We start from the raw sequence: 27,031 nt of genomic DNA on the forward strand, positions 1-27,031 counted from the left end.
ATGAGGAGAGAATTAGGGACAGGGCAGAACCGCGGCTCTGTGTGTAAATGGACACACAGAGCTGCAACTTGGGTGCCCCCATTACAAGTTGCTTGCTCTAGGGGCACTTTTCAGAAGGGAGGGACCAGGAGTGACGGCGGGAAATCCGAGAAGGGGAGGATTGGGGCTGCTCTGTGCAAAACAGCTACACAGAGCAGGTGTAAGTATAGCATGTTTGTTAAAATAAAATAAAAAATTGACTTTAATATCACTTTAAACATTTTGACAATTGTATCAATAAAAGCATGTTTGTTTGTATGTTTAACATTCACGCTATATAAATATAATATACTGTGTATAACAATATCAAGAGTATATATATACATACAGGCATGTTGATGTGTATGTCTGTGTCCTATTTAGGATCTTATTGTGTTGCAAGACATTACTCCATGTTCCATTTATGGGATTGAATTTGCTGGTACAACAGTGGCTACTTGTTTCCCACTCTGGGACGTGTGAGTGCCAAACCGGTGATGTGTTCCGGCTCCACGGAGAGGTGAGAAACTTTAATCAAACTTGCCTGCTGAAGACGGCTGTAGCAATAGACCCACAGCTGCGGGTGTGAAATAATATTCTGCCGATCTGAGAAAAAGGATTTTTATTCAAACGAGAACAGCAGACGCCTGGGCACAATCGCTCTCCTCGTAATTTTCAATAGGCTTGGGCAACCTGTGGCTTTCCTGCTCCTGTGGAAGAACTGCCAAGGCCTGCGATATAAGGTAGGGATATGATTGCCTATACCAGAGTACGGCTGCAAGGAAATGTTGCAAAACAAAAATATCTATTAAATGTACTAAAGCACTTGTTCCTTCTGACATTTAAAAACACATACCTATGCCTTCCTTTTCCATTCACCTAATGCAGTTAGGTGACACCTGTATTCTATTTGTGTTGCCACATGTCAGATAAATCTAAAAAAATACAAAGGGCTAAAAGGGTTAATTTATCTTTACCCAAAAAAAGTATATGCAGATAAGAGTTGTGCAGCTTTGACTGAAGTTGAATAATTCCCTTGCTAAAGGTTCGATATTGATAGAAGATTCGACATGACGGTGACAATAGCGATCTGTGTCTATCGAACCTGTGGTTGAATGTGCCTAACCTAACTCTATCAATCCGAGATTATTCGACATAGAGAGAAAAGATTTGACATTAAAGAGACATGAAGATTCGACGAAGCACCTAAAAACATACGATCGCCATGAGCGGACATTTATGGTCAAATGCTCCGCCCATAGGCTACAGAAGAATTCTAATGTTGGTTGACTAGTAATAATAATTAATAAATATAATTATTACTAGTCATACAACATTAGAATTCTACTATAGCTTGTGGGCGGAGCATTCAACCTGAAATGTACAATTTCGGCGTTGTACAGTTTAGCTGCTTCATCAAATCTTCTTAGAACATTTGATAGACACCATAAGTCATCAAATGACAGATTTGACCTTAATTAATTTCGGAATGCAAACAAAATAAATAAAAATGAATTTCGTAAATAACAAAATAATTATATTTTTTGGACGAAAACGAAATTCCGAAACAAAATATTTCAGTGTGCACATGTCTAGTTGTATCCCAGTCAGACTGCATGAGGCACAAACATGGCCTACACCTATATCAAGGACAAGATTCAATTTTGGTCAAAGTTTTTATCTACAGATGCCCCTTATCTGAATAGGCAGTTTTCTTGTACATTTTTGGATCTATGCCTTTAAAGTACCTGTTAACATGCTGCACCTAAAGCACCCAAAAGCAAGTGATAGGTGTGCCCCATACTTATATATGCTTTCCAAAAGTAAAAGTTTATTAAAGCCTATACCGATGTGATGATGCATCCCTAGGGGGTGTGTCCATGACAGCCTGGGCTCACAGGAAGTGGTTTGAATGGCACTGAGACATCAGTCAACCTCGAAGAGCAGCAGTTGTACAAAGCAGAATGTCTTCAGGGGACAACACCTGAAAAAGTGGTAAGTATTGCTGCAAATGCCGCTTCTTTAATTTTTTTGAGCATATAGAGCACTTATTTTTAAATTTTGCTTTAAATTAGGAGTTCTGCTTTAACCACAGTAGTGTGATTGGGCCCTCAGCGAAGTAAATGGTGTTTTGATATTTCTCTTCAACAAGTACATTAAAAGTGATGAGAGGTCTCCTGCCTTCCGCTCCCCCTAGGTCCATGATTCACAGCAAATTAGAAGACCACACATCTTGTAGAACAATCCACATAGGCACCAACACCAAATGGAAAAATTAAACACTTGCGTGATTAGGAAGTTCTCTAGAGGTAAGATATAGATCTGTGACTTATAGGATTAAATCTAGCTCTAGAAAATAGAAATCTTGCAGCAGTGCTGAGCAGATTGCTTCTGTCAGCGCAGTTCTGTAGATTTCATTAATATTATTTAAAGTTGATACAGTTTCTCACACCCCTGTTACCATGCAAACTTCAGCTATATAACACATTGGTTTTCTATTATTCTGAGAACTAATTAACATGTAAGATCTCCGTCTATGTTCAGGGAAGGAAATGTTCTTGGCTGTAATATATTGCTCTGCAGAGGTGAGAAATGTCATTAGCTGCCACAGACGGCAGCATTCAATGTCTGGCCCACTTGAAAGAAAAAAAAAAACATATTTTGCATGAAAAAATATGAATTTCATCTGGGGAACAAGCAAGATGCATGTGATTTCTGTAATATACAGCAGTTGCCTTGTTTATGTTGGGTTGGCCATATGTGGGCAAATTAATATAAGTGATTAGGGTACAGCTCGCTATAGTTGGGCTATGAGGCAGTTAAGATGCCCACATGTACAGAGCCTATGTTAGGCTTATCCACATAGGCAGCAGGCTCTGAAAAGTGATCTGTGGTGGATCTAGTCTAGAGCCGGTGTACCGGCTCTACAGGAGATACTGCTATCACTTGAACACTTGTTTTTCAATCTTAAAGTGGTTGTGAAGGTTCGGTCCATCAACGGCGCTCCTGGCTCTTCTAAAGTGCCCCTGTCGGAGAAGCGCTCTCCTTCGCGGACACCCATGTGGGCGCGCTCTTGTGTCAATCTATCAAATCAGGACACGAGACACCGGTCGGAGCTGGTGTGCTCGTTCCCGTCGTGGGAATTACGGGGCTCAGGTAAGTATAACGGGGGCTCTGGGGCGCTGCTGCAGCACAGGAGGTTTTTCACTTTAAACCAGAGTTCCACCCATTTAAAAGTCAGCAGCTACAAAAAGTGTAGCTGCTGACTTTTAAAAACCAGACACTCACCTGTCCCATGATTAAGTGATGCAGGCGCACAAACCCCCTGACATGTCAAATGGCATGTCAGGGGGTCACCAACGCTTAAAGCGGAAGTTCCATTCTTGGGTGGAACTCTGCTTTAATGCATGGAATGCATTAATGTGAAAAACAAAAAAAAGCAAGCCTTTATTGATATCACTTTAAATATGGGTCCCAACATCAGGCCTAACCTAGGGACATTTGAGAAGTAAGGAGAGTATTGGTTTTGGAGCCTTTGAAATGGGAGACAGTTGGGAGCTACATAGTGATGGAAATGATAACAAAAGTGATAATATAATATACTAAGCCATCACTTTTTATTTAAAGTTATATGAAATAGAGTTGAATCATACAAGAACATGACAATTCGCAAATGTCAACTAATTACCAGCTTCTATACTTGCATCTATCTCGGAGAAAGATCTGACTTCAGTCAGATGATATCTGGGGAATATTTACGTAACGTCCTCTGCTCTACAACACAAGTCATTCCGACATGTAGATTATGTGCAGAGAAAAGAAAAGGACAGCATTGTTCTCCGGCGTGGCCACTGGATCCAAAGTGTGAAAACCGCGTGCTGAAAAGATGCCTTTTGTGTTCAGTGCTGCGAGCAGAGAGCTGCGAGGGACAGTTGGTTGCACATTACCACTTGTAGAAGTCACTGGGCTTGCCAAGCTTTCATCTCTACTACATGGAAACTTTCATGCACCAATTTCCCTCAGAACTGCCTGTGCTTAAACAGCACTTTCTACTCCAATTCCTTTTTTACTGAAAAGCACTTCTAACGATTGAATGATAATACCGACATGGAGTCCCACAGACACTGAGCAGTAGTGTGAAGCAAACCTGTCACACCTGAAGCAAAATAGCGGTATTGTAGAGCTGAGTCAAACAAGCAGGCACGATTTAAGGTTTTTAATTTTAAATATGCTAAATAGACTTTTACAAATGAAAAATTATTTTCATTATCTACACTATAGAAGATAATCACTTCCGTCAAATGCTATAATTGGCTCTGTGATGGCAGCAGCAGTTGGGCAAAATTAGGATTTCAGGTGGGAATATCTCATTGTGGAGTCTTCAAGAGCTTTCAGTTTTCACTCCTCCCATTTTGCACAACACATATGAAGACTGACCTATAGTCTGTAAAAATTTTTGGTGGCAAGCATGACATTCAGGTTACTACCATACCAATCCAACATGTCAGACTGTGCATGGATCTGTCATTTAAAAATTCAATGAAAGAACTTGAACATTAATAGGGTCTAATTGGAGTTTATTTTAGGCCACAGTGTTGCAAAAATTTGATAGAGCACTTTGGGAAATTCTTCTCAAGTGAACTGAATTCTAACTGTGAATTTGGTTTTCATTTGGGAAAAATCATACATATTGTAATATGTCCCTCCCCTTTGCTGAGTGCCCCATAGCAATCTACTTTAAGGAATTAACCTAGGTAGTTTAGCTTTTACCAGTTTTTTATTTAGTTTTATTGCACATTATTCACAGTTTGATAGTGATGTTAAAGTCTTATTTCTTTTTTTAAAGCAAACATGTTATACTTACCTGCTTTGTGCAAGGGTTTTGCATAAAGCAGCCTCGATCCTCTTTGATTCCCACGCAGGTGCTTTGGGTGTCCCTCCCCTTTGCTGAGTGCCCCATAGCAATCTACTTGTTATGAGGGCACGTGTCCGTGCTCGCTCCTGATTCCTTTCTGTGTGTCCATAATACACACAGAACGGGGCTCGGCTCCGCCACCCTCTCTGGCTGTGATTGACAGCAGCAGGAGCCAATTTAAGCCTGCACTAAACTTCGAAATAGGCTTGCTTACTGTGGAGAATAAGTTCCAATTCTTAGCATATTGTTAGGTGTTAAGTCACCTACCTCCAGGAAATCCATCCCATATTTCCAAGTAATCATATCGGCATGCCCGGCCTGGGCTATTAGAGTCCGGTTCAAGTTCAAATCCTTCAAACTCCACGATAATCTCTGACATCTTTTGCGCAAAGATAGTGTACGTACATTCGATAGCATTGGGGTACTTTTCTGGATAGCCAGGAGATTTTATTACTCCGAAGGGTGCTGTAAAATTGCGGGAGCATTCCGGACCTACAAAAAGAGAAAAAAATATGTACATGGTTAGCTGAAACCTGCTCTACGGAGACTGGGGATTTCATTTCATATTTCCACAGTTCTCACAACTAATTGCAAGCAACAAGGGTTTTGTATTAGCACATCTCCCAAAGCCTGCTAGTCGGATCTGAATTTCCATTTGTACCTAGCAATTTAAGCAGAAGAATTGTGACAAATATTAAGTCATGTGGGAACAATAAAAATTCAACTTGTAAAAATCTTGACGTATCCCTCGAGATATAATTACAGCCCCTTGAATCTTAAATCTTTAAAGCTGGAGGTTGACAGCCATTTATTTTTGAATTACGGAGAAGACTCCGCACAAGTGGGCGATGTAGAGGGAGAATTTTTTCGTCTACGTTTGTGCTGCAGAAAACCTCTAACTGTGCCAGATGTGACCTCTGCCTTATGACCAAGTTAATGTGAAAGGCAATTCTTGGTCGTATCCAGGGTGAACGGGTGTTTCTAAACAATGTTGACACAGGTGGAGCAGTAAAGTGTTTTCTATTGGGCGCTGGCATGATAAACTGTCCGATTACAGTCGGTGTGGCCACAGGTCCATTCATATTGGTGTTCATATGCTAACCTTCTGCAAACTTTGGGAGAATTAGCTGGTTTAGAAAGTTCTCACATAAAACAGCTTATGTAAATGCATAAACTATACATATATTTGGTTTATCTACATCAAAGCAGGGACATGTCAAGTTGCATAAATTATGTATACCAACACAACCTAGTGCAATACTGCAAATTTTATGTTTGAAGGATTTAAAGGGGTTATCCACCTTCAGATAAAATTCATTTATTGCAAACCTTCCTGCAAGCAATTTTTTTTTTATATTTCACGGCATCTGTTTAGTGTACATCTGTGATTTTTTTCCCCACAAGCATCCATATATGCTTCCTCCTCATTGGCTTACCTTCACATACGCTATCCCACTTGAGTCCATCATGAATGCTGCAGCCAATATATTGCATTAGGGTGTGCACTAGGGATGAGCCGAACACCCCCCTGTTCGGTTCGCACCAGAACTTGCGAACACACCAAATGTTCGTGTGAATTTTAGAACCCCGTTAAAGTCTATGGGACCCGAACATTTGAAATCTAAAGTGCTAATTTTAAAGGCTAATATGCAAGTTATTGTCCTAATAAGTGTTTGGGGACCTGGGTCCTGTCCCAGGGGACATGTATCAATGCAAAAAAAAGTTTTAAAAACGTCTGTTTTTTCGGGAGCAGTGAATTTATTAATGCTAAAAGTGAAACAATAAAAGTGAAATATTCCTTTAAATTTCGTACCTAGGGGGGGTGTAAAGTTAGCATGTGAAATAGCGCATGTTTCCAGTACATAGAACTGTCTCTGCACAAAGTGTCATTTCTGAAAGGAAAAAAAGTCTTTTAAAAAAAGGACTTGCGGCTATAATGAATTGTCGGCTCTGGCAATTCAGAGCGAATTCATTCATAAAAAAAAAAAAAAAATAGCGTGGGGTCCCCCCAAATTCCATTACCAGGCCCTTCAGGTCTAGAATGGATATTAAGGGGAACCCCGCCGTCAATTTAAAAAAAAAATTACGTGGGGTTCCCCCCAAATATCCATTCCAGACCTTTCAGGTCTGGTGTGGATTTTAAGGGGAGCTTCACCCCAAATTTAAAAAAAAAAAACCTCGTACACACGGTACGATTGTTGGCCAACCGAGCGTCTGATTTTCGTCAAAAGGGCATGTGCCTGGATCTTGTCTTGCATACTAACGGTACACAATTGTCATGCCATAAACACGAACGTAGTGACGTACTATGAGGAATTACAGCTCTTGAGCATCACCCTTTGGGCCCCTTCTGCTAATTGTGTGTTTGGTGAGCATTGATTCTGAGCATGCGTGTTGTACTTTCGACTTTTGTGTGACGGACTTGTGCACTGACAATACGAAAATCAGACAACAGACCGTTGTCTGCTTAAAATTCACTAGCCTCTTATCCAACATTTGTTGGCTGAAAGTTGGACAACAACTGTTACAAGGAGTACACTAACGGTGAGATTTTAGGACAACAGTCTGTCAACAGACAATCCCCTGCCAACAATCGTACCGTGTATACAAGGCTTTAGGCTGGCCATACATCATGCAACTTTCTTATACAATTTCCCTTTAGATTTACCAAAACCATATAATATGAGGTCAAACCTAAAGACTTTCAATTTGTATGCAATCGGGCTGGCCCTTGCACTACATAGTTGTTACAAGTTAAATCTAAAGAAAATTGAATAAGAAGATAGTATATGACCAACTTTAGTCCTGCTGTGTAGGGGATTACAGGAGGATAGTATAAAGACAGATTGATTTTTTTTATACTGGTTGCATTTAAAAAAAACACAAATATCTTGGATAAGCATAAAAGTTCTATCTGGAAGTTTAAGCAAAAAAACACAAATATTTTAAAACTGCTCAGTATAGGTCAGTATCAAACACTATTGCAACTGACATTTTTAATGTTTCTCAAGGGTCCAGCACAGTGAAATTAGAGCCCACCATGTATATACTACCGGTATTTACACCCTAGCGAAAGCATCAGCTTAACATTTGCTCAAATAACATTGGACAAATTATGTTGAGTTCAAGGGAGTTTAGAGACACTGGTGGAATTTTAACTATTGGGGTTATTAGAAAAGGTCACATTTATGTCACAGCAGGCTGGCTTTAAACACTTTCAGTGTAAGTAAACCTAAGAAGGTGAATTTTCGGTCTCGGAATCACTTTATACCTCACCCTCGCTGACCTCAAGAGGAATAGAATGACTGGTTTTCTTTGAAACAAGTAAAAAAAAAAAAGATTTATTTTGCTTACCTTTGACCTATATGTCCATTAGAATTTGTACCAGTTTTTATTGTTATTATTATTACTATTATTATTATAATCTCAAACAACTATCTTAAAGAGAACAACTGTGGAATTAAAAACCCCTATCAATGAATTTTATCATTTGCTTCCTTTTGGATATATATATATATATACACATACAGTATATACATTAAAACCTTGGTTTGAGAGTAACTTGGTTTGAGAGCATTTTGCAAGACAAGCAAAATGTTTTAATCAGTTTTGCCTTGATATACAAGCGATGTCTTGATATAAGAGTAGCGTCATGTCACAACTGAGTATAAAAAAGAAGAGAGGAACCTCTAATGCCCTGTACACGCGATTGGTTCGTCTGATGAAAACGGTCCAGTTTTCATCGGACGAACCGATCGTGTGTGGGCCCCATCATTTTTTTTCCCATCAGTGAAAAAAAATAGAACCTGTTTTAAATTTTCTGATGGTTAAAAAACCGATAGAAAAAAACGATCGTCTGTGGGGAAATCCATCGGTCAAAAATCCATGCATGCTCAGAATCAAGTCGACGCATGCTCGGAAGCATTGAACTTAATTTTTCTCAGCACGTCGTTGTGTTTTACGTCACCGCGTTCTGACACAATCGGATTTTTAACTGATGGTGTGTAGGCAAGACTGATGAAAGTCAGCTTCATCGGATATCTGATGAAAAAATCCATCGGTCCGTTTTCATCGGATGAACCGATCGTGTGTACGTGGCATAATTGTAGCAATATGGTTACATTTAATGAAGATACAACATTTAGCAACTTATTGCTACACTTAGAGGCACCTCTCTTTCCTTTTATACCCTGTAAAAAAAATGCTTTGATATACAAGTGCTTTGGATTACAAGCATGTTTCTGGAACTAATTATGCTCGCAAAACAAGGTTTTACTATATATATATATATATATATATATATATACATACACACAGTATATGTATATATATATATATATATATATATATATATATATATATATATATATGTATTGATCTGCTTCAACATACAATTATAAGCATTTAAAAAGTTACCTGTTGATAATGGCAGAAATATTGAGATATGCACGTACAAGTGGAATCCATGTAAGAAGTAGAGCTTTGGGAGGTTTTATTCCCAGCAGAACATACAGTAACCAACGACTTTGACGCATTCAATGTCATTGTGCTTAGTCATATGAGCCTTATGACTAAGCTCAACAGTGCAAAATATGTCAAGGCATTTGGCTATTGTATTTTCTGTTTAGAATAAAGCCTCCTCTACCTTTTTCATGGACTTCACTTGTATATGTATATAAACATTACAGCCTGGTAAAGCTGGGGAGTCAACAGTCAAGAAAGTGCATAGATGCATACCAAGCAAGGTCCAAAGAGACATGGATGAGCGAGTTTGTGGTGGAGGAATTTGACTGGCCTGCACAGAGTCCGGACCTCAACCCGATAGAACACCTTTGGGATGAATTAGAGTGGAGACTGTGAGCCAGGCCTTTTCATACAACATCAGTGCCTGACCTCACAAATACACTTCTGGAAGAATGGTCAAACATTCCCATAGACCAGTGGTTCTCAACCTGTCTAATGCCGTGACCCCTTGATAAAATTTCCCAAGTTGTGGGGATACCCTAATAGTAAAATTATTTTCCTATCTTGGGTTGTCGGCACCCAAGGTAAGACACGTAATTTTCGCCCCCTAACCCACGGACATTTAGCGCTTCCTGAGTCCCTTCCACTCGTATAATATTAAAACCCCTTATAGTACATTTTAGGATGCACCACCCTTTCTCGTTGTTCTCCTTTCTTTCCCTTTTATCCCTCTCTATCCTAATTTCTTGTTTGTTATCCCCATCCCTTTCTAGACGTCTTTCTTGTTTTCCCTTATTCTTTCTCTCCCTTTTTCTTTGTTCCTCCCCCTCTTTTCCTCTCCCTTCCATGTATTCTCTTTTTTTATTCCTTCTCTTACTCCCTGGTGGGGAGTATGGGATCAGTGGCAGTGCTGGCTGGGAGTTGGGATCAGTGGCAGTGCTGGCGGGGAGTTGGGATCAGTGGCAGTGCTGGTGGTGAGTTGGGATCAGTGGCAGTGCTGGCTGGGGAGTTGGGATCAGTGGCAGTGCTGGCTGGTAGTTGGGATCAGTGGCAGTGCTAGTGGGGAGTTGGGATCAGTGGCAGTGCTGGTGGGGAGTTGGGATCAGTGGCAGTGCTGGCGGGTAGTTGGGATCAGTGGCAGTGCTAGTGGGCAGTTGGGATCAGTGGCAGTGCTGGTGGGGAGTTGGGAAAGCCAACTTAGGTGCTCTTGATCAAGGCCATCTGCTCATCTGAGAACTGTAGTGGAGACTTTTAAAGGTAACTCTAATCACAGGTAGTGTTACTCACTGTGTCTCCGACTTTGTGGTTTCTCGTAGCAGTGACACCTATGCTGAAATCAGCAGATAGGGTCTCCTCCAGCCCCTCCCACTTCACATTCCTCAGCAGTCAGCTGACCTCTAGTCCCTGCCTCCCAGCTATGCCGTGAACTGAATGGGTGACTGTCAAGAGGCTGAGTGGGTGGCCGCAGGCTTCAGGAACAGCCCAGGTTTTGGGGACCCCTGGCAAATCCTCATTTGACCCCCAAGGGGGTCCCGACCCCCAGGTTGAGAACCACTGCCATAGACACACTCCTAAACCTTGTGAACAGCCTGCCCAGAAGAGTTGAAGCTGTTATAGCTGCAAAGGGTGGGCCAACCCAATATTGAATCCTACGGACTACGACTGGGATGTCCTTAAAGTTTGTGTGCGTGTACAGGTAGGTGTCCCAATACTTTTGGTAATATAGTGTAAAGACTGTTTTTACCAACTGCAAAACTGTGTAATAATAACAACAGCAGATCAGGTATTGAAAAGGAAGTAAAAAAAAAATGATTACCAGGTTGTAGTGCTTTATACAAGTCAGCAGGGTTCGATACAAGAATACATGCAATCAGTACAAAATAAATATAAAAGGCAAGGGGGATAAAATCAGCCTGGCATGGAAAGTGAGAAGAGTCCATTGATTTAGATTAGAAATGGTCCTGAGACAGGTATCATTATAACACATGCTGTGGATATGAGCAACTACCTTGATTTAATGAAGCTTTATATCTCTCTGTTATTTCTTTCTAGCCGGCAATATGTTACTTCCAGCCATGCATCAAGTCAGATTACTTGTTTAAATGCACATCAAGCCACAGCAGGGTTTTGATTATCCAATACTGTGTCAAAGTAAGTCCTAAATCAGGCAAGCGTTCCTTGGATATGCCACTGTTACAGCTGCTGTTTAAGGCAAATATAGTTATATCAGTTCAGAAGTAAAAGTGTATTTTCTGGATAATTCTATGAAATATCACTGATGCCTTACTGGTTATTAATTTGTATGACTACAGCTTTATGAGTGTAAATAGTTAAGTAGGATGATAGAGCAAACAAAACATTTTCTCTTAACCTTCCTACTCTGCGTACAATGGCCCATAAAGGTATAGCGCCCTCAAAGGGAACAAAAGAGCTCTGCCACCTTCTCAATTTATGTTTGACCATATACATCCACCAGGACTATGTTAATAATGGGAGAAGTTCATTTGCCCCACCCCCATGAGGTCAAAGGGCCAACAAAAAGACTTAGAAGAAACTCTAGGCCACATGTGTCAAACACAGGGCCCGTGGGCCAAAACTGGCCCTCCAGGTCATTTCATGTAGCCCTCACACCTCTCCTGCAGCTGCAGCACTCTGATGGTGGGGGGAGGCTCTTGGCATCTAATGTAAGTGGGGTGGTGCTCTGGACATCTAGTCTTACAGATAAAACTGGCCCTTTAAGGGCGAACATACTGCTGATGTGTCCGACAATGAAATCAAGATTAACACCCCTGCTCTAGGCAAAACTTTTTTTTTCCACTTACGGTAGTGTAAGGGAGGGTTATACTCCCTCTAAGGTTTATTTTTTGCCATCTTTGTCCCATTGGGGAGATTTACCCTCACTTTCTGTCCCAAAGCCAAAACAGGAAATTAAAGGAAATCCCCAAAATTAAGGAAAACTAAAAGGGATCTCCAGGTCACCAGAACTAGTGTCCCACTAGTTTTTTAAAGCGTTTTTTTTTTTCCAGCAGAAAAGAACGCTGAATACTCCTAAATGCTCCTAAACACTGCTAAAATGCTCCTTAAAGCTTTTTTTGAGCTTTTTATTTTCCTTTGTATATTGTAAAGACTCTAATAAAATGCTAATGCTCCTAAAAGCTTCTAAAAGCTACTAAAGCGCTACTATAAGTCAGCACAAGAATGCTATTATCAGCATTTTCTACCAAAAATTTTTCTAGCATTTTTTGAGCTTATAAAAAATACTAGGGTGCATGGAGCCTAAATAGAAACTGTAAAACAAAAGCAAATGCCTTATACTGTATAATATTGACTTGAGCACTAAAAAAGCCCGTAGACCATATTTAATAATTGTAATAACTGACAGTGAAGTTTAGTATTAAAGGCTAAGTTCACCTTTGTTCAACTTCAGACAAATAATATAGCATTAATGTACTGTATATACTCGAGTATAAGCCAAGTTTTTCAGCACATTTTTTTGTGCTGAAAATGTCCCCCTCGGGTTATACTCGAGTCACCTTTTTGCGCCTGATCTCCTGGACTTTGGGGACCCCGTACTTGGCACACATGTAGCCCCACTTTTCCTCTATAAGTGTACAAAGTTTGCTGTCCGGGGGGCCTACGGCCGGGGAGCACCGATTTTTCAAAGCCGGGCACCCCTTCCATAGACTCCCTTGTTAAACGGTAATTTCTCTGGTGAATTTGGGGACCTGGTACCGGCCGGTCGTAGGTCCCCTGAACCCGGAATTTGGCACACATGTAGCCCCATTTCCCCTCTACAAGTGTGCAAAGTTTGTTGTCTGGGGACCTACGGCTGGGGAGCACCGATTTTTCAAAGCCGGGCACCCCTTCCATGTTAAATGTCAGTCTAGTCATGGACACAGTGAGGCATGGGCACAGTAAGGCATGGGCACAGTGAGGCATGGATACAGTGAGGCATGGGCACAGTGAGGCATGAAAACAGTGAGGCATGAAAACAGTGAGGCATGTACACAGCGAGGCATGCACATGGACACAGTGAGGCAAAGTAAGGCACAGTGAGGCATGCAGATGGACACCCTAGGCTTATACTCGAGTCAATATGCTTTCCCAGTTTTTTTGTGGTAAAATTAGGTGCCTCGGCTTATGTTCGGGTTGGCTTCGAGTATATACGGTACTTATTTTTCAAAAAAGAAAACAGCTCCATTAATTCTACTTAAACACACTACCCGATTACATCTGCCTTACTTCCTGGACAGAAGTTAGTTTATGACACAGAAAGGAGTTGACCAGCTGATCTCATTAGCACACACCCTGCTTCATCCACCCTCAGCTGGTCAACTCCTTCCTGTGTCATGACTCATGATCTGAAGTCTGGCCAGGAAGTAAGGCAGAAGTAATCCAGCAGTGTTTTTAAACAGCTATGAAGAGAGTGAGGTAAGCCTCTGTAGAATTAATGGGAAGCTGTTTTATTTTTGCAAAAGAAGTACATTAATGCTATATTGGTACATAGGGGAATTGAAATGTAAAACAAAAAGAAAAAGAAAAAGGTGAACAAAGGTGAACTTAGCCTTTAATGCTTTGCTCTACTTGAATCCAGACATGTACAGTGAGTACGTGCGGTATGTGCATTATATTAACTATCGGTAATATTAAACCCTTGTAAATGATCCCACACTGCTGCCTCTACAGGCTTTTCCAACAGCAGGAGGAATAGACTGCAGTATTTTCAATATCAATGTGAAGTTGAATTGAGCAGCTGTGTCAACATCACACTTCACTAGCTGCTAGAAGGGGCATGAAGAGACTCACGCTGGGCTTTCCAAGGGTAGCCACTGTACTGAAAGTATAGGAAGATCATGAGATAAGGCAGGGCACAACCTTCATGAAAAGAACTTACTCCAACTTTTAAGTAATAAATAATAATACTTATAAATAAGTATTGTTCTCCAAATGTCATCCTATATGGCAACCTTTCACTTTGGTCTCATTTTATCAGATTAACAAAATATATGAATTTATATGACTATTGAAATCTGTGGAAACTTACTACGAGGAAGCAATGCTCCTCGTAGTAATGTAATGTTTGAATCTACTACATACACTGGGCATTGATATTCATATAGCAGATGTGTCAAGTTGGTCTAAAAGCAGTCCTATTGCTGTTTCTGCCCCCCCCCCCCAAAAAAAAATGGCCAAATAAAAAAATAAGTCCACACTATTCTTTAAAGGGGTTGTAAAGGTTCATGTTTTTTAAAACATCTTACGATCACTGCTCGGCTCTTCATTGGATAGATTAATAGCAGCGCAACCATTGGCTTGCGCTACTGTCAATCAACTCCAATAAAGCGAGGGCCGGGGGGTGGGGCCGAGTCCTGTAGTTGGTGGCTATGGACGCCGACTACAGGACTCGGGAGCGCACCCGCAAGGTAACCCCCTTGGGAGAGTGCTTCCCAGAGGGGGTTATCAGAAGCGGGGAGGAGCCGAGACAGCCTCTGTGGGACCCCAGAAGAGGAAGTTCAGGGCCACTCTGTGGAAAACGAGCTGCACAGTGGAGGTAAGTATGACATGTTTGTTATTTTTTTTTAAATTTCAAACCTTTACTATCACTTTAAGTAAGACTGCCAAAAACGTGGTACATTTAAACCGAGATTGAGGTTCAAACAATGCAATTTATTATTTATATTATTTTGGTATATTTTACATTTTACAGGCTGCTAAAGTCAAGATGGGTCCTTCTCTGACTTAAATATTGAAACTTGCTGACTTTTTGACCTATAGGAACACTTGAGAGGTGGCAGGGTACAGCTTCAAGTTCGACATTACAGAAAATGTAATAGATATATGGATAATTTGTATATATAGAGGATGATTTACTGAAGGAAAATAGGTTATTCTCTTTGCAAAGGAAAGGTTGCACCTTACAAGGGAATTTTCCCCCTGAGCTTAGTGAATGTGGTGGAATTTCACTTTGCAAAAAATACCCAATCATGTGCAAGGAAAATAAAAAAAAACGCATGTTTGCTTGAACATGATTGGATGATGTAAGTCAGCATAGCTTCCCTGCATTCACTAAACTCTAGGGAAAATTCAATTGTAAAGTGCAACTTCCCTTGCAATTCGAAATGCCTAGTTGCCTTTAGTAAATCAACCCCATGGCTTTCACTGGAGGTAACCTCTGTGTATGCATTTTTTTAAGTTCAGAATCAAATGCCAAGGTTTTTAGGACAAGACTTTCTATAATATTAAAAAGCATGTCTGACGCCAGAGACCTGAGCTGTACCAGACATAGGTGCCCATGAATATAGCCGTTGCGCTTTCTGTGTATTCTTTTAAAATCGTAATTTTAAACAAATAAAACCACACTTTTTTTCAAGGCCATGAAATAGACAGTGTCGAACGGAAAACAGATTGTCCTAGGTAGGAATAATCCCAGCTGTAAAATGTAAGCAGTGCTGGGAATTTTCGTTTTTCTAAACATTCTTTTAAGTAACGCATTCTATATATTACAGAGCAATACCAGGAACCTGAAAATCAAACAACATTTATCAATAGTTCCTGGAATGCAACTAAAGATTTCACAACAGAAGCCACACATTCCAGAGAATTGCAGCTACACTTGGCTCTATTGAAATTTCTGTGCAATGCAGGAAAAAAATTTCGAATCAGCCCACTCGAGACAGATTTTTCAGTTATTGGAGGACTCTCTCACAAACTTGGTGACTGTTTCCATCATGATGTCCTTCATGCCTTTCCCCTGCTAAAAATTAAGACCCCCAATACACCCTGCATAGCTAAAAAAGGGACAACATTTAGGATAAAAATAGGACAAAGGACATACACTATATGGCCAAAAGTTTATAGACACCTGACCATCACACCTACCTAAATGGCCGACTTATTGGCCATTAAGTTTCCAGTCAAGGGAACTGTTAATGTGATAGCAAAGAATGCCAATTCTGCATGTCCAGTTGGGGGAGGCCTGATTTCTGTTCCAGCATGACTGCTCCCCTGTGTGCAAAGCCAGGTCCATTAAGACATGGTTGTATGGGGATGTGGAGAAACATCTGTGGCCTGCACAAAGCCCTGACCTCAACCCTATTAAACACCTTTGGAATGAATTGGAATGCTGACTGATCCAGATTTTTGGGTACAGCATCAGTACCTGATTCCACAAATGTTCTACTGGTGATTGGACACAATTTCCCAAAGGCATGCATCAAGCTACTATGGAAAGCCTTTGCAGAAGCGTGGATGCTGTTTTAGATACAAAGATGAGGTAAAAGGGGGACACATTTATCTAAATCCACATAGGGAAGCTGTACTAACTTAAAGGGGTTGTAAACCTTTGTGTTTTTTCACTTTAATGCATCCTATGCATTAAGGTGAAAAAAACACCTTGCAGTCACCGCCCCCCCCCCCCCCCGAGCCCCTGTTTTACTTACCTGAGCCCCGAATCTCAATGGGCCCGATCCCGCGTTTCTCTCCCCCAGCTCTTGTTGTTTTTTTATTGGATGATTAATAGCAGCACAGCCATTGGCTCCCGCTGCTGTCAATCAAATCAATGACGCGCCAGGGCCAAGTCATATACTTGGTGGCTAAGGCCGCCGAGTGTATCACACAGGAGAGAGCCCGTAAGGTAACCCCCTTGGAAGAGAGCTTCCCAAAGGGGGTTAGCTCTTGCAGGTAGGAGCCGCGAGAGCCGCCATGGGACCCCAGAAGAGAACGCCACAGTGCATAGTGGAGGTAATTATGAGATGTTTGTTTTTTTTGTTTTTTAAAAACCGAACCTTTAGTATCCCTTTAAATCATCCAATCGTGTCCAATCATGTAAAATTCCTTTTATATTTGTTTTCCATGCACATGATTGAGTATTCTTTGCAAAGTAAATTTTTACCACATTCAGTAGGCTAAATGAAAATTCCCTTGCAAAGTGAGCATGCTTTACCCCTTTAGTAAATCAACCCTATGGTGTATAAAAATGAAAATATGCTTGCTTAGTGGTTAAGACTTCTAACTGGCTGTGCTAGGGTCATTGGTTTGAATCCTAAGTATGTCACTAACTGCACAGAGCATGTTTTTCCTGTGCTTGCGTGGATTTCCTTCTACAATCCAAAGACATACTCACATGTTTATTGGCTCCTGCTAAAATTTGCCATAGAATGTGTGTTGGAGACCTTAGATTGTAAGCTCCTTGAGGGCAGGGACTGATGTGAATGTTCAATATATATATCTATATATATATATATATATATATATATATATATATATATATATATATATATATAGATATATATAGATATATATATGTAAAAGAACTGTGTAAATTTTACCAGGTGAAATGTCATATACCGGTATTTGAAATGTGTTCTTTGGGACTGACCTGCTTTCAAAATCTCATAGCGAATTGAAAATCCAGCCCCGTGTGTTTCGTAGTCTGATACGAATCGAATAAACAAGGAAGGTCCATTGGAGATCAGCGATGGTGGTGCAATCTTTCCGCAGAATTTCCCCAAGAGGCGGCCAGTAGAATTCACTCCATCATACACTTCCACAAAGTCATATCTGGTAAAGAAAGGAAAGAACAAATGTTTTGGTCATACATGTGTTTAGAAGATCATGTTCATAATTTAGATTTTAACACTTCGCAATTTAGCAAAATGAAAACAGTTGTGTGTATTTATAAATCTTCTGAGCATCATCGTCCATGTTAGAAGATCATATGTAAGAAACAACGGCTGTATTAAACATTGGATCTGTCTCATATTTATTATGTAGTCTGTACTGTTATGATCTGAAAACAACCTTTGTTTTTTAATGTGTCATTTGTATGCGCTCATTCTGTAATCGTTTTTAGCAGCTGCATGCAAGCTTTGCTTTTTCAATAAATATGGTGCCCCTATGAGTTTTTGATGAAGAGCAAAAACACATTTATCTCATAGATTTGGAATGCAACGTTGTCTTTATTACAGCGGGGTTACTATTCCTAGTGAAAACCTGATTTTTAATGATTAATTAGCCTGACATGACTTCCCAGGGTTGACTGCAACCTGACATCATCATAAATGAACTGCTGAAGCAATGATGTCATCAAATGGGAGCCATATTCATTGGAAACTTGGGGATTTTTCTAAGGGAAATCAAAACGATCAAGACTTTTGTGAAGGTTTATCTGAGCCTAAAATATATTTAAAAGGAAAAGAAAACAATAATGTACTGAAAAATCCTAGATCATGGTTTTCGTTAATATTCTGTTAAATTGGACAAAACCCTATTTGTATAACTCCCTAGCCTAATTACACATGTCCTAAAATATATCCTACTGAGCCGGGACATTCTTCATTTGGGACACCTTAAGGTGCAGGCCAGTCTACAAAATGGGTTTGTTTTGTGTAAATAAGGGTAAATCCAGGGCTTAACTGGGGTGGAATTTGCACATATTGACATGAAATGTTAGGAGGAGTGCAACTTAGTTTTGTTATTTGACATTGAACAATATAAGTCCTGTATAAAGTCTTGTGGTTCCTTGATTCTAAAATACTGGAGCTGAGCTCAGTCCGAAAGGCCGCTCTGTTTCCCTTAACATTGATGCAATGAATGCAGCTAAATTCCAGAAAGCTTTGAAAGCGGAGCTGCAGCTTCATTTCACATGATTCTATGTTGTGTCATTTTTGTGTGAGACAGCAAGAGGTCCTTTGTGGGTGGGAATGAGAACACCCGGTCTCAGGTATCCACATGGCTTTGCAGCAGCTGCATCCAAAAAAAATGGCAACAAAGTGATTTAAAGTTATGAAGTGGCCTGGATGAATAGTCAGAAGCTCTGAATAAGTCACACGTGTTTTTTTTATTTTTTTATTTGACAGCTGAAACTGGACAATTAAGCCCTGTATACAGGATTGGATATCTGATGGAATCTAATCCGATGGATTTTTTCATCGGATATCAGATGAAGCTGACTTTCATCAGTCTTGCCTACACACCATCGGTCAAAAATCCGACCGTGCCCAACTCGGTAACGAAAAACACTACAACGTGCTGAGAAAAATTAAGTTCAATGCTTCCGAGCATGCGTCGACTTGATTCTGAGCATGCATGGATTTTTGACCGATGGACTTCCACACAAATGATCGTTTCTTTCTATCGTTTTTTTAATCCATAGGAAAATTTTAAAACACCGATAGAAAACAAACCGATGGGGCCCACACACGATCGGCTTGTCCGATGAAAACGGTCCATCGGTCTGTTTTCATCAGACAAACCGATCGTGTGTAGAGGGCTTAAGAGTACTGCAGAGACAAAATTATCCAACAAAACACGTCCATCGGACAATTGTTGTTGAAATATCCAATCGTGTGTACGGGCCATTAGATGTAGACCCCCCCCCCCCCCAACACAACCTATTTGACCTGGGTATTGGGTGGGTAAAGAAATCGTTGTGTTCTTTAAGCAATAGTAAATTTAAGATATACAGTACAATGAGAAAATGTTTGAATAAAAAAAAAAAAAAGTCCAAGGGATCGGTAATCTTTCTAAATGAAAAAAAATATAGCACTATAATTAAATTAACAGATCCAGTTTAACAAGATAAAATGAAATACTAAAGAAAAATGCAGCATCACACAAGCAAGATGAGAGATTAAAAAGATCTTTCTATAAAATATTCAGCTCAGATCTACACAAAATGCAATAATTCAAACTAAATGCCTGCAGCAATTTAATTGTAAGATGTATGTGCTTTTAAAATGCATCACATAAGCGGCACAACTAAATTAAATTATTAGCTGTTTACAAACTAATCTAATCATGTTGTATTTGTCCATGTGTACATTATTTCCTACATTTATTTAATATAAATAGCATATAAATTACACAGTATTAAATATATATCTATATAGATAGAAAGATAGATAGATAGATTATATCTATCTATCTATCTATCTATCTATCTTTATATATATATATATATATATATATATATATATATATATATATATATATATATATATATTTATATATATATATATATATATATATATATATATATATATATATATATATATATATATATATATATATATATATATATATATATATAGATATAGATATATAGATATAGCTATAGATATACTGTATGCATTTATAGATCCCTTTAAAATATATAAAAAATAGGGTAATATTTTTATATTTTTATTATTTTCTTCCTATGGCTCTTAATGCTGCTTTCAGCTGTCTTGTACCAAGCTTTCTTAAGCGTAAGACAAATGTTCAGTAGAGGTCCACTGGGACCACTACGCAATGATATCACTGGTTAGTGCAGGCAGGTAATGGGTTTCTTTGAAAAAAAAAAAAAAAAAAAGCATTACCTCATCAAGTTAATTTGTATTCCAGTATTGCTGAACATCAGAAAGAAAGAAAAATGACACTGGTGGGTCATACGCATTAGCATATGTGGATTATTGAATTAGCTACACGACGCTCAATACATATGGGCTGTTATGGTGGCTCTTGGTACTTGAGCTACCTAAATGTGCCGTGTTATTGCAAATTCATAGCAAATTGCTTGGAAGTTGAAGACTGTTTGGAACTCCAGGACAAATAAGCCTATGCCTGTTCTGCTTTTCCTGAATGATACGCACTGCACAAAAACACTACATCTATTATTCTTCCATAAACGATTACTTGCAATAAAACTGGAATGATTGCTTGGTTAAAAAAAGTCACTTCCTGTAACTTTGTAAGCTAAATGGCCAAGTTACAATTTTCCACAAACCCTTTGGCAGTATAGTTATGCATGAAGGATATATAAATTATGTGTATTTCATTTGTTTGGCCTGAACTCATTAGTGACTGGTTTCATTTCATCTGTTGCTATTTTCTAAACTGTGTTTGGCCTGTGGAAAGTACTTGGTTGCGATCATTTCCAATGCACGTGATAGCCGTTTCTGAGTACACCTGGGGTCTTCACAAATGAAAGGCCACCGTTTTGTGGTTTGAGCCAACATTTGTACGAGAATGCAGCTTGTATAATGAAGCATGGAGCCTCCGATATGTTACAGTACTGGCAAACAAGAACATTTTGTATTTAATCTGACTCAGGGGACATTTACTGAATGGTTCAAATTATTACTCCAACACTCATCTTGTGCAGCTGTGTATATGGCTGTGGTTAGCCTTATTTTTGAATGTCCCTGGCTTTTCACTGTATCTTGCTAAAAAGGCCAGGTGTTTCCAGGTTCTAAGCACTGTACTTTGTCATATTCAGAGAAGTCTATACAGCACAGAATCATGTGACAAGAGCCTGGACTCTCGCACAGAAGCAGACTTTTTGGGTGGTGGTCTGGTTTTCTTTTGGTTTACAATGTTGGCTGAGGCCACCTCCCCTATCAAGAGGCTGCTCTAATCTGAGCTTGCAACATCTTCCCCTGACCTCAAATGTGAACCAAAGTCTTCCCTTCTCTATAGTGACTGGTAATCCCACCTTCTGAATGGGCTTGAAACTCAGCTTCTAAAAATATGGGTTCACATTTTCACTTTATTGTAATATGATAAACTAATGGTATCTCATATATCAGGTTATTTATGACACCCACTTTAAGACCCCTTTCACACTAGGTCACTTTGCAGGCGCTATAACGCTAAAAATAGCGCCTGCAAAATGACCTGAAACAGCCGCTGCTGTCTCTCGAGTGTGAAAGCTCCGAGGGCCTTCACACTAGTGCGGTACGCTAGCAGGACGGTAAAAAAAGTCCTGCTAGCAGTATCTTTGGAGCGGTGAATGAGCGCTCCTCCACCGCTCCTGCCCATTGAAATCAATGGGCACCATGGCTATACTGCAGATTCTAAGGAAAGCAGCTAAGGAAGAAGGCGAAGTGCACCCCGAACTCTGCACTCTGTATGCAGAGCACCCCTTAACTCTGCACAATGTACGTATCACACCCTCGGATTCTGCATGTAGCACACCCCTAAACTCTGCACTCTGTATGTAATGCACTCCTGGTATTTAAGGCACCTTTAAGACCCTGTAAGTGAAATTTGACCACACCATTTGATGCGGTTTGGAGGGTGTATATGGGGTGGGGGGGATTGGAGGGTCGTGGCTGAGTATTTTCTGAGAAAAAAAGACCTGGCGGTGTGGATGACAAGCATGGACAAGCTTTTAGAACTGGCACCTGGGCTACTTCAGCATGAGATTTTATTATTTTATTTTTTTATTTATTACTATTTATTTGGGAAGCGCGCATATACCACCGGTCGGTGGTGCCAAATCGCTTTGTTGAGAGGCATTTGTTTTTTAGTGATGTTTTATGTCTGCCAATACCTACAACCCTGTCTTCTTAGGTTTAAGAAAGCTGAGATAGATCTGTCACATTTAATGTCAATTAAGAGGTATTGCGCTATGAGGACACATTCCAAAGAGTGCCAGTAGCAGATCTTTTTCATTGTGTATTTTGAAGTATAAATTGATAAAAAAAAAAAAAAGTAATAAAAACAGGTACAAGCCATGACAAAATTTTGCCTGAGCAGAAATTTCAGCAGTGAAAACAAAATAAGTCCTTGCGTTATTGTTTCCTGTGCAAAGAGACAGAAAGCTAGAGAAATAAGAGCTCTGGCCACTAGGGAGCCTGCATCCTGGCGAGCCTGTGGCAAGATCACAGCTGCATATTTAATTCTCTATAGCAAATGTCAAAAAGGTACACATTGTAGTCTTTTGGGGCTAGTACAAATGATTTACCTTGTAGTAAAACACATATACAGCCCTGATAGGAATCTGCCCTCCTGGGCCATTAGGAAACAGTTGTCAACAGACAGGTTACTGGATGAGGGGTTCATTAAAAATATCAGAAAAAAGATTAACACAAAACAAATGATTTGAGCTGCCAACAAACTGAATGAATTTAAACATTTGTAGCAATCACAGACTTTTTTTTATTTAACCTAGCCATGCTTATTGAAGCAGAACTGTATCTGAGCACGATAAACCGAAAAAACAAAGAATTTAATTAATTTTTAATATTCAAAGAATTCTCACCAATCCATTCATGTCTCCTGCATTATTTTATTGAGAAATTACACCCCCTAACATTTCTAGCGGTGGCCATTTTGAGTAAGGGCAGATGATTCATGTAGCATTTACGTCTGCCCTTAGCTGCAGTATGCAGGTAGAAGTGTGTGCTTAGCTCCAGATGAAAGAAAAAAAAATACACATGAAGACTCTTGGGATGTATGACATCAGTTTGGCCTAGAAACCAGGAAGCAACTGAAGAAATTTAAAAAGTTTAAAATAAGAACATATAATATAACTTCCTATCTATTTACCAAAGCTAGAGGTATAAATTAATGATTAAAATTTGTTAATGCTGATTGAGTTCAATTTACTTTAAGGAGCAACTCTGCTTTAGGCAGAGATGGGTGGAATTTAATCTCCAATTGGGTCTTTAATGCTTTTTTTGGGGTTTTCAGCAGTAGCTCCCCTAATCCATGCTCCCGGCCCCTAATATACATGCAGGGCTCTCGGCCAATCAGGAAGTGGGTCTTGAGACCCGTCACCCGACTGGCCGAGAGGAGAAGCGATCCTGATGGCCGCCTAGGAGGAGGAGGGAGGAGAAAGGAGGAGACGCACATCGGAAGCCGCCGTGATGCTGAGGAGGAGGAAGCCCCCGCCCGGAGTCTGTAAAGATTCCACTAAATAATGTAAAGCACATAAAAGCAGCGTCACCTACCTTCTAGTAGTTTCTACATAAAAATAGAAGTCACAGAAATAGATATACAATGCGACAGACATTGTACTATCATTCTCCACTTTGCTGTTATTATATCAGTTGTGCACTACAGTTTGACTGCATTGTCCATAAGACTTTATGCTTAAGCACTACCATACAATAGGGTAGCCATTGTTTATCTATGGAAGCATAGAGAACAGAAAGCTGATTTTTACTGATAAAAGAAATGATACTGTAAAGCATTTCCAAGTATTAGGTAAAAGTCATAATATACATCAGTAAAGAGCTATAAATCAATGTAGGGCTTGAGGCAGGGTCGTAGATAAGTTGGTACCACCAGTCCTCCTGTACGGGGCCATGGCCCAGGCAGCTTGGTGAATCGGATGGTGGCAGGGTGGGTGATCGGTGTGGCAAGGGGGCAATTACTAGAACCAATCCCCTGAATAGCTCTCTTTGCAGCAGCTGAAAGCTGGCGTTGTCTCCTTCACCTCCTATTGGCTTTCAGCTACTGCAGCCATTCAGTAAAAGTAAGTGACGGTAAAAAAAGACCATCAAGCATGCCCATTTTTATTTTTTTAGTTAACTTTGTTGTCTGACTATAGATCTGTGTTTATCCCAACATGTATGAAGCCATTTATTGTTGACTGTCTGACTACCTCTGCTGGAAGTTTGTTCCAAGCATCAACTACTCTTTCAGTAATAATACTATTTATGATTCGTTTTGAACTTTCCTCCAGTTAGTTTGAGGTCCCCGTGTTCTTGAATTTGGTTTCATATTAAAAAAACTGCCTTCCTGAACCTTATTCACCCCCCGTATCAGGTTGTCTGTATGGAGCCTTATTGTTTTTAACAGCAGCCCCGGCTTGAAGTGTGGACAACTCTATCTAGGCTGAACGTCAATCTCAGTTGGTCATTGTTGGGCTGAAATAGACCTGTGGTGGTATCTAAAAATTCCTCATTTTCTGCAGTAATCCTGTGTTTGCCACCAAAACATATTGCCACAAACAAATCCTATAAGCATTTTCAAGCCAAAAGAGGTAAAGAAAATGAAAAAATCTTATTAGGCTGCAATGAACCTGAGGGCTTCCTGATAACTCAGTTTTGCTCTAGGCTTACCCTAGCGTGCATCTAAAAATAATATTATCATTTATCACAAAGAATTCCAATCAACATTATTGTTATTTTATTTAAAGAATGTACAAAGAAAAAAATGTTCCTTCTTTTTAACGGTACATAGTAGTAGACAAGCAAAATAATAATAATAAAAAAAAGGCATTTAATATAACCATGCATACCAACGTTCCTAATGATTTTGAGCCAAAATTCTGAGACATTGGAGACAGATAACCCTAAGGGTGGCTCCACTACTAGAAGACTTTTCATGCTTGAGATTCATGAGCATCTAAACACTACTACCAGCATATTCCAACCCCCCGTTTCAAAACACAAGAAAAGAAAAAATAATAAAAAGAGAGAAGATGTGCTGTGATTTCCATATGAAATGATGTTTTGTAATAAGCTCATTCAGATGCAGACGTAGCTTTCTTGGGAAAAACAAAATGCCTGTATTTCAAGTATGTTTTTTTTTTTTTGTTTCTGCCAGTATGAAATAAATACAGTATGTCTCCACATTCTGCTTCAATAAATAATAAGGTTCAAGGCAGGTTGTTTAGTAGAGCCATCTGTACAAGCCTGCACAATGTTACTGTGTGCACATAGAATGTAATAAGTCTAATGAGAAGGAGGTATGGATCATCAGATACTTTATTCCATGCAGGTTGCTGTACTGCACGTTTCTTCTCACTACGCTTCAAATTGGTTCTGTAGGCTGCTGACGCTTCAGTTTAAAGAGACTTTATCACAAAGGCAAAGATCTGTGTGATAAGACTCTGATAGAAGAATCTATTCTTCAACTCATGGAATAAATCTTTTTTTTCTATCTTTATGAAACTGAAAAGAATTGTAAGAAATGTAGCCAAAGGACACATCCCCGCCATGCACCCCAATTCCCTACCCATTGCATAGAGCTTTAGGAATCAGTACTCAAGTAATAAAAACCCAGAAGTGCTCCTTTTGACCACTACTTATCCTTTATACCGGCTTTTCCAAAAAATGTACTGATTTATAGATTGGATATAAACGTTTAGTGCAAAATAACACCTTTGTTACTATTATTATGAGATGAGAAGGCCTGGCTCACAGTCTCCACTCTAATTTATCCCAAAGGTATTCTATCGGGTTGAGGTGCAGGCCAGTCAAGTTCCTCCACCCCAAACTTGCTCATCCATGTCTTTATGGACCTTGTTTTGTGTTCTGGGGCACAGTCATGTTGGAACAGGAAGGGGTCATCTCCAAACTTTTCACACACAGTTGGGAGTATGAAATTGTCCAAATGTCTTGATATGCTGACACCTTAAGAGTTCCCTTTACTGGAGCTAAGAGGCCAAGTCCAACCCCTGAAAAACAACCGAACACCATAATCCCCCCTTCTCCCTACACCATAATCCCCCCTCCACCAAATGATTTGGACAAGTGCACAAAGCAAGGTCCATAAAGACATGGATGAGTGAGTTTGGGGTGGAGGAACTGGACTGGCCTGCAGAGTCCTCACCTCAACCAGATAGAACACCTTTGGGATGAATTAGAGCGGAGACTGTGAGCCAGGCCTTCTGGTCCAACATCAGTGCCTGACTTCACAAATGTGCTTCCGGAAGAAGAGTCAAACATTTTGGGCTGGCCGTTGAGTAAAGCTTGGATCTTTCCTTGGATTTATCCTTGGTCTTGTTTATACCATAGACACACTCCTAAACCTTGTGGAAATCCTTCCCAGGAGAGTTGAAGCTGTTAAAGCTGCAAAGGGTGGGCCAACTCAATATTAAACCCTATGGACTAAGACTAGGATGCCATTAAAGTTCATGTG

General features: G+C 39.8%; 1 protein-coding gene across 2 annotated transcripts in view; it reads right to left on the reverse strand.

The window, feature by feature from the left end:
• Positions 1-27,031, reverse strand: part of NRP1 (neuropilin 1) — a 215,887-nt gene that overhangs the window by 113,315 nt on the left and 75,541 nt on the right. For both annotated transcript variants that reach the window (XM_040352638.1, XM_040352637.1), the window contains 2 exons: positions 17,775-17,956; positions 5,201-5,425 (listed from right to left, as the gene is read on the reverse strand). In XM_040352638.1, the coding sequence (XP_040208572.1) occupies positions 5,201-5,425; positions 17,775-17,956 (407 nt within the window). The remainder of the gene's footprint in view (positions 1-5,200; positions 5,426-17,774; positions 17,957-27,031) is intronic.

Source organism: Rana temporaria, chromosome 5 (assembly GCF_905171775.1).
Source record: "Rana temporaria chromosome 5, aRanTem1.1, whole genome shotgun sequence".
NCBI lineage: Eukaryota > Metazoa > Chordata > Amphibia > Anura > Ranidae > Rana > Rana temporaria.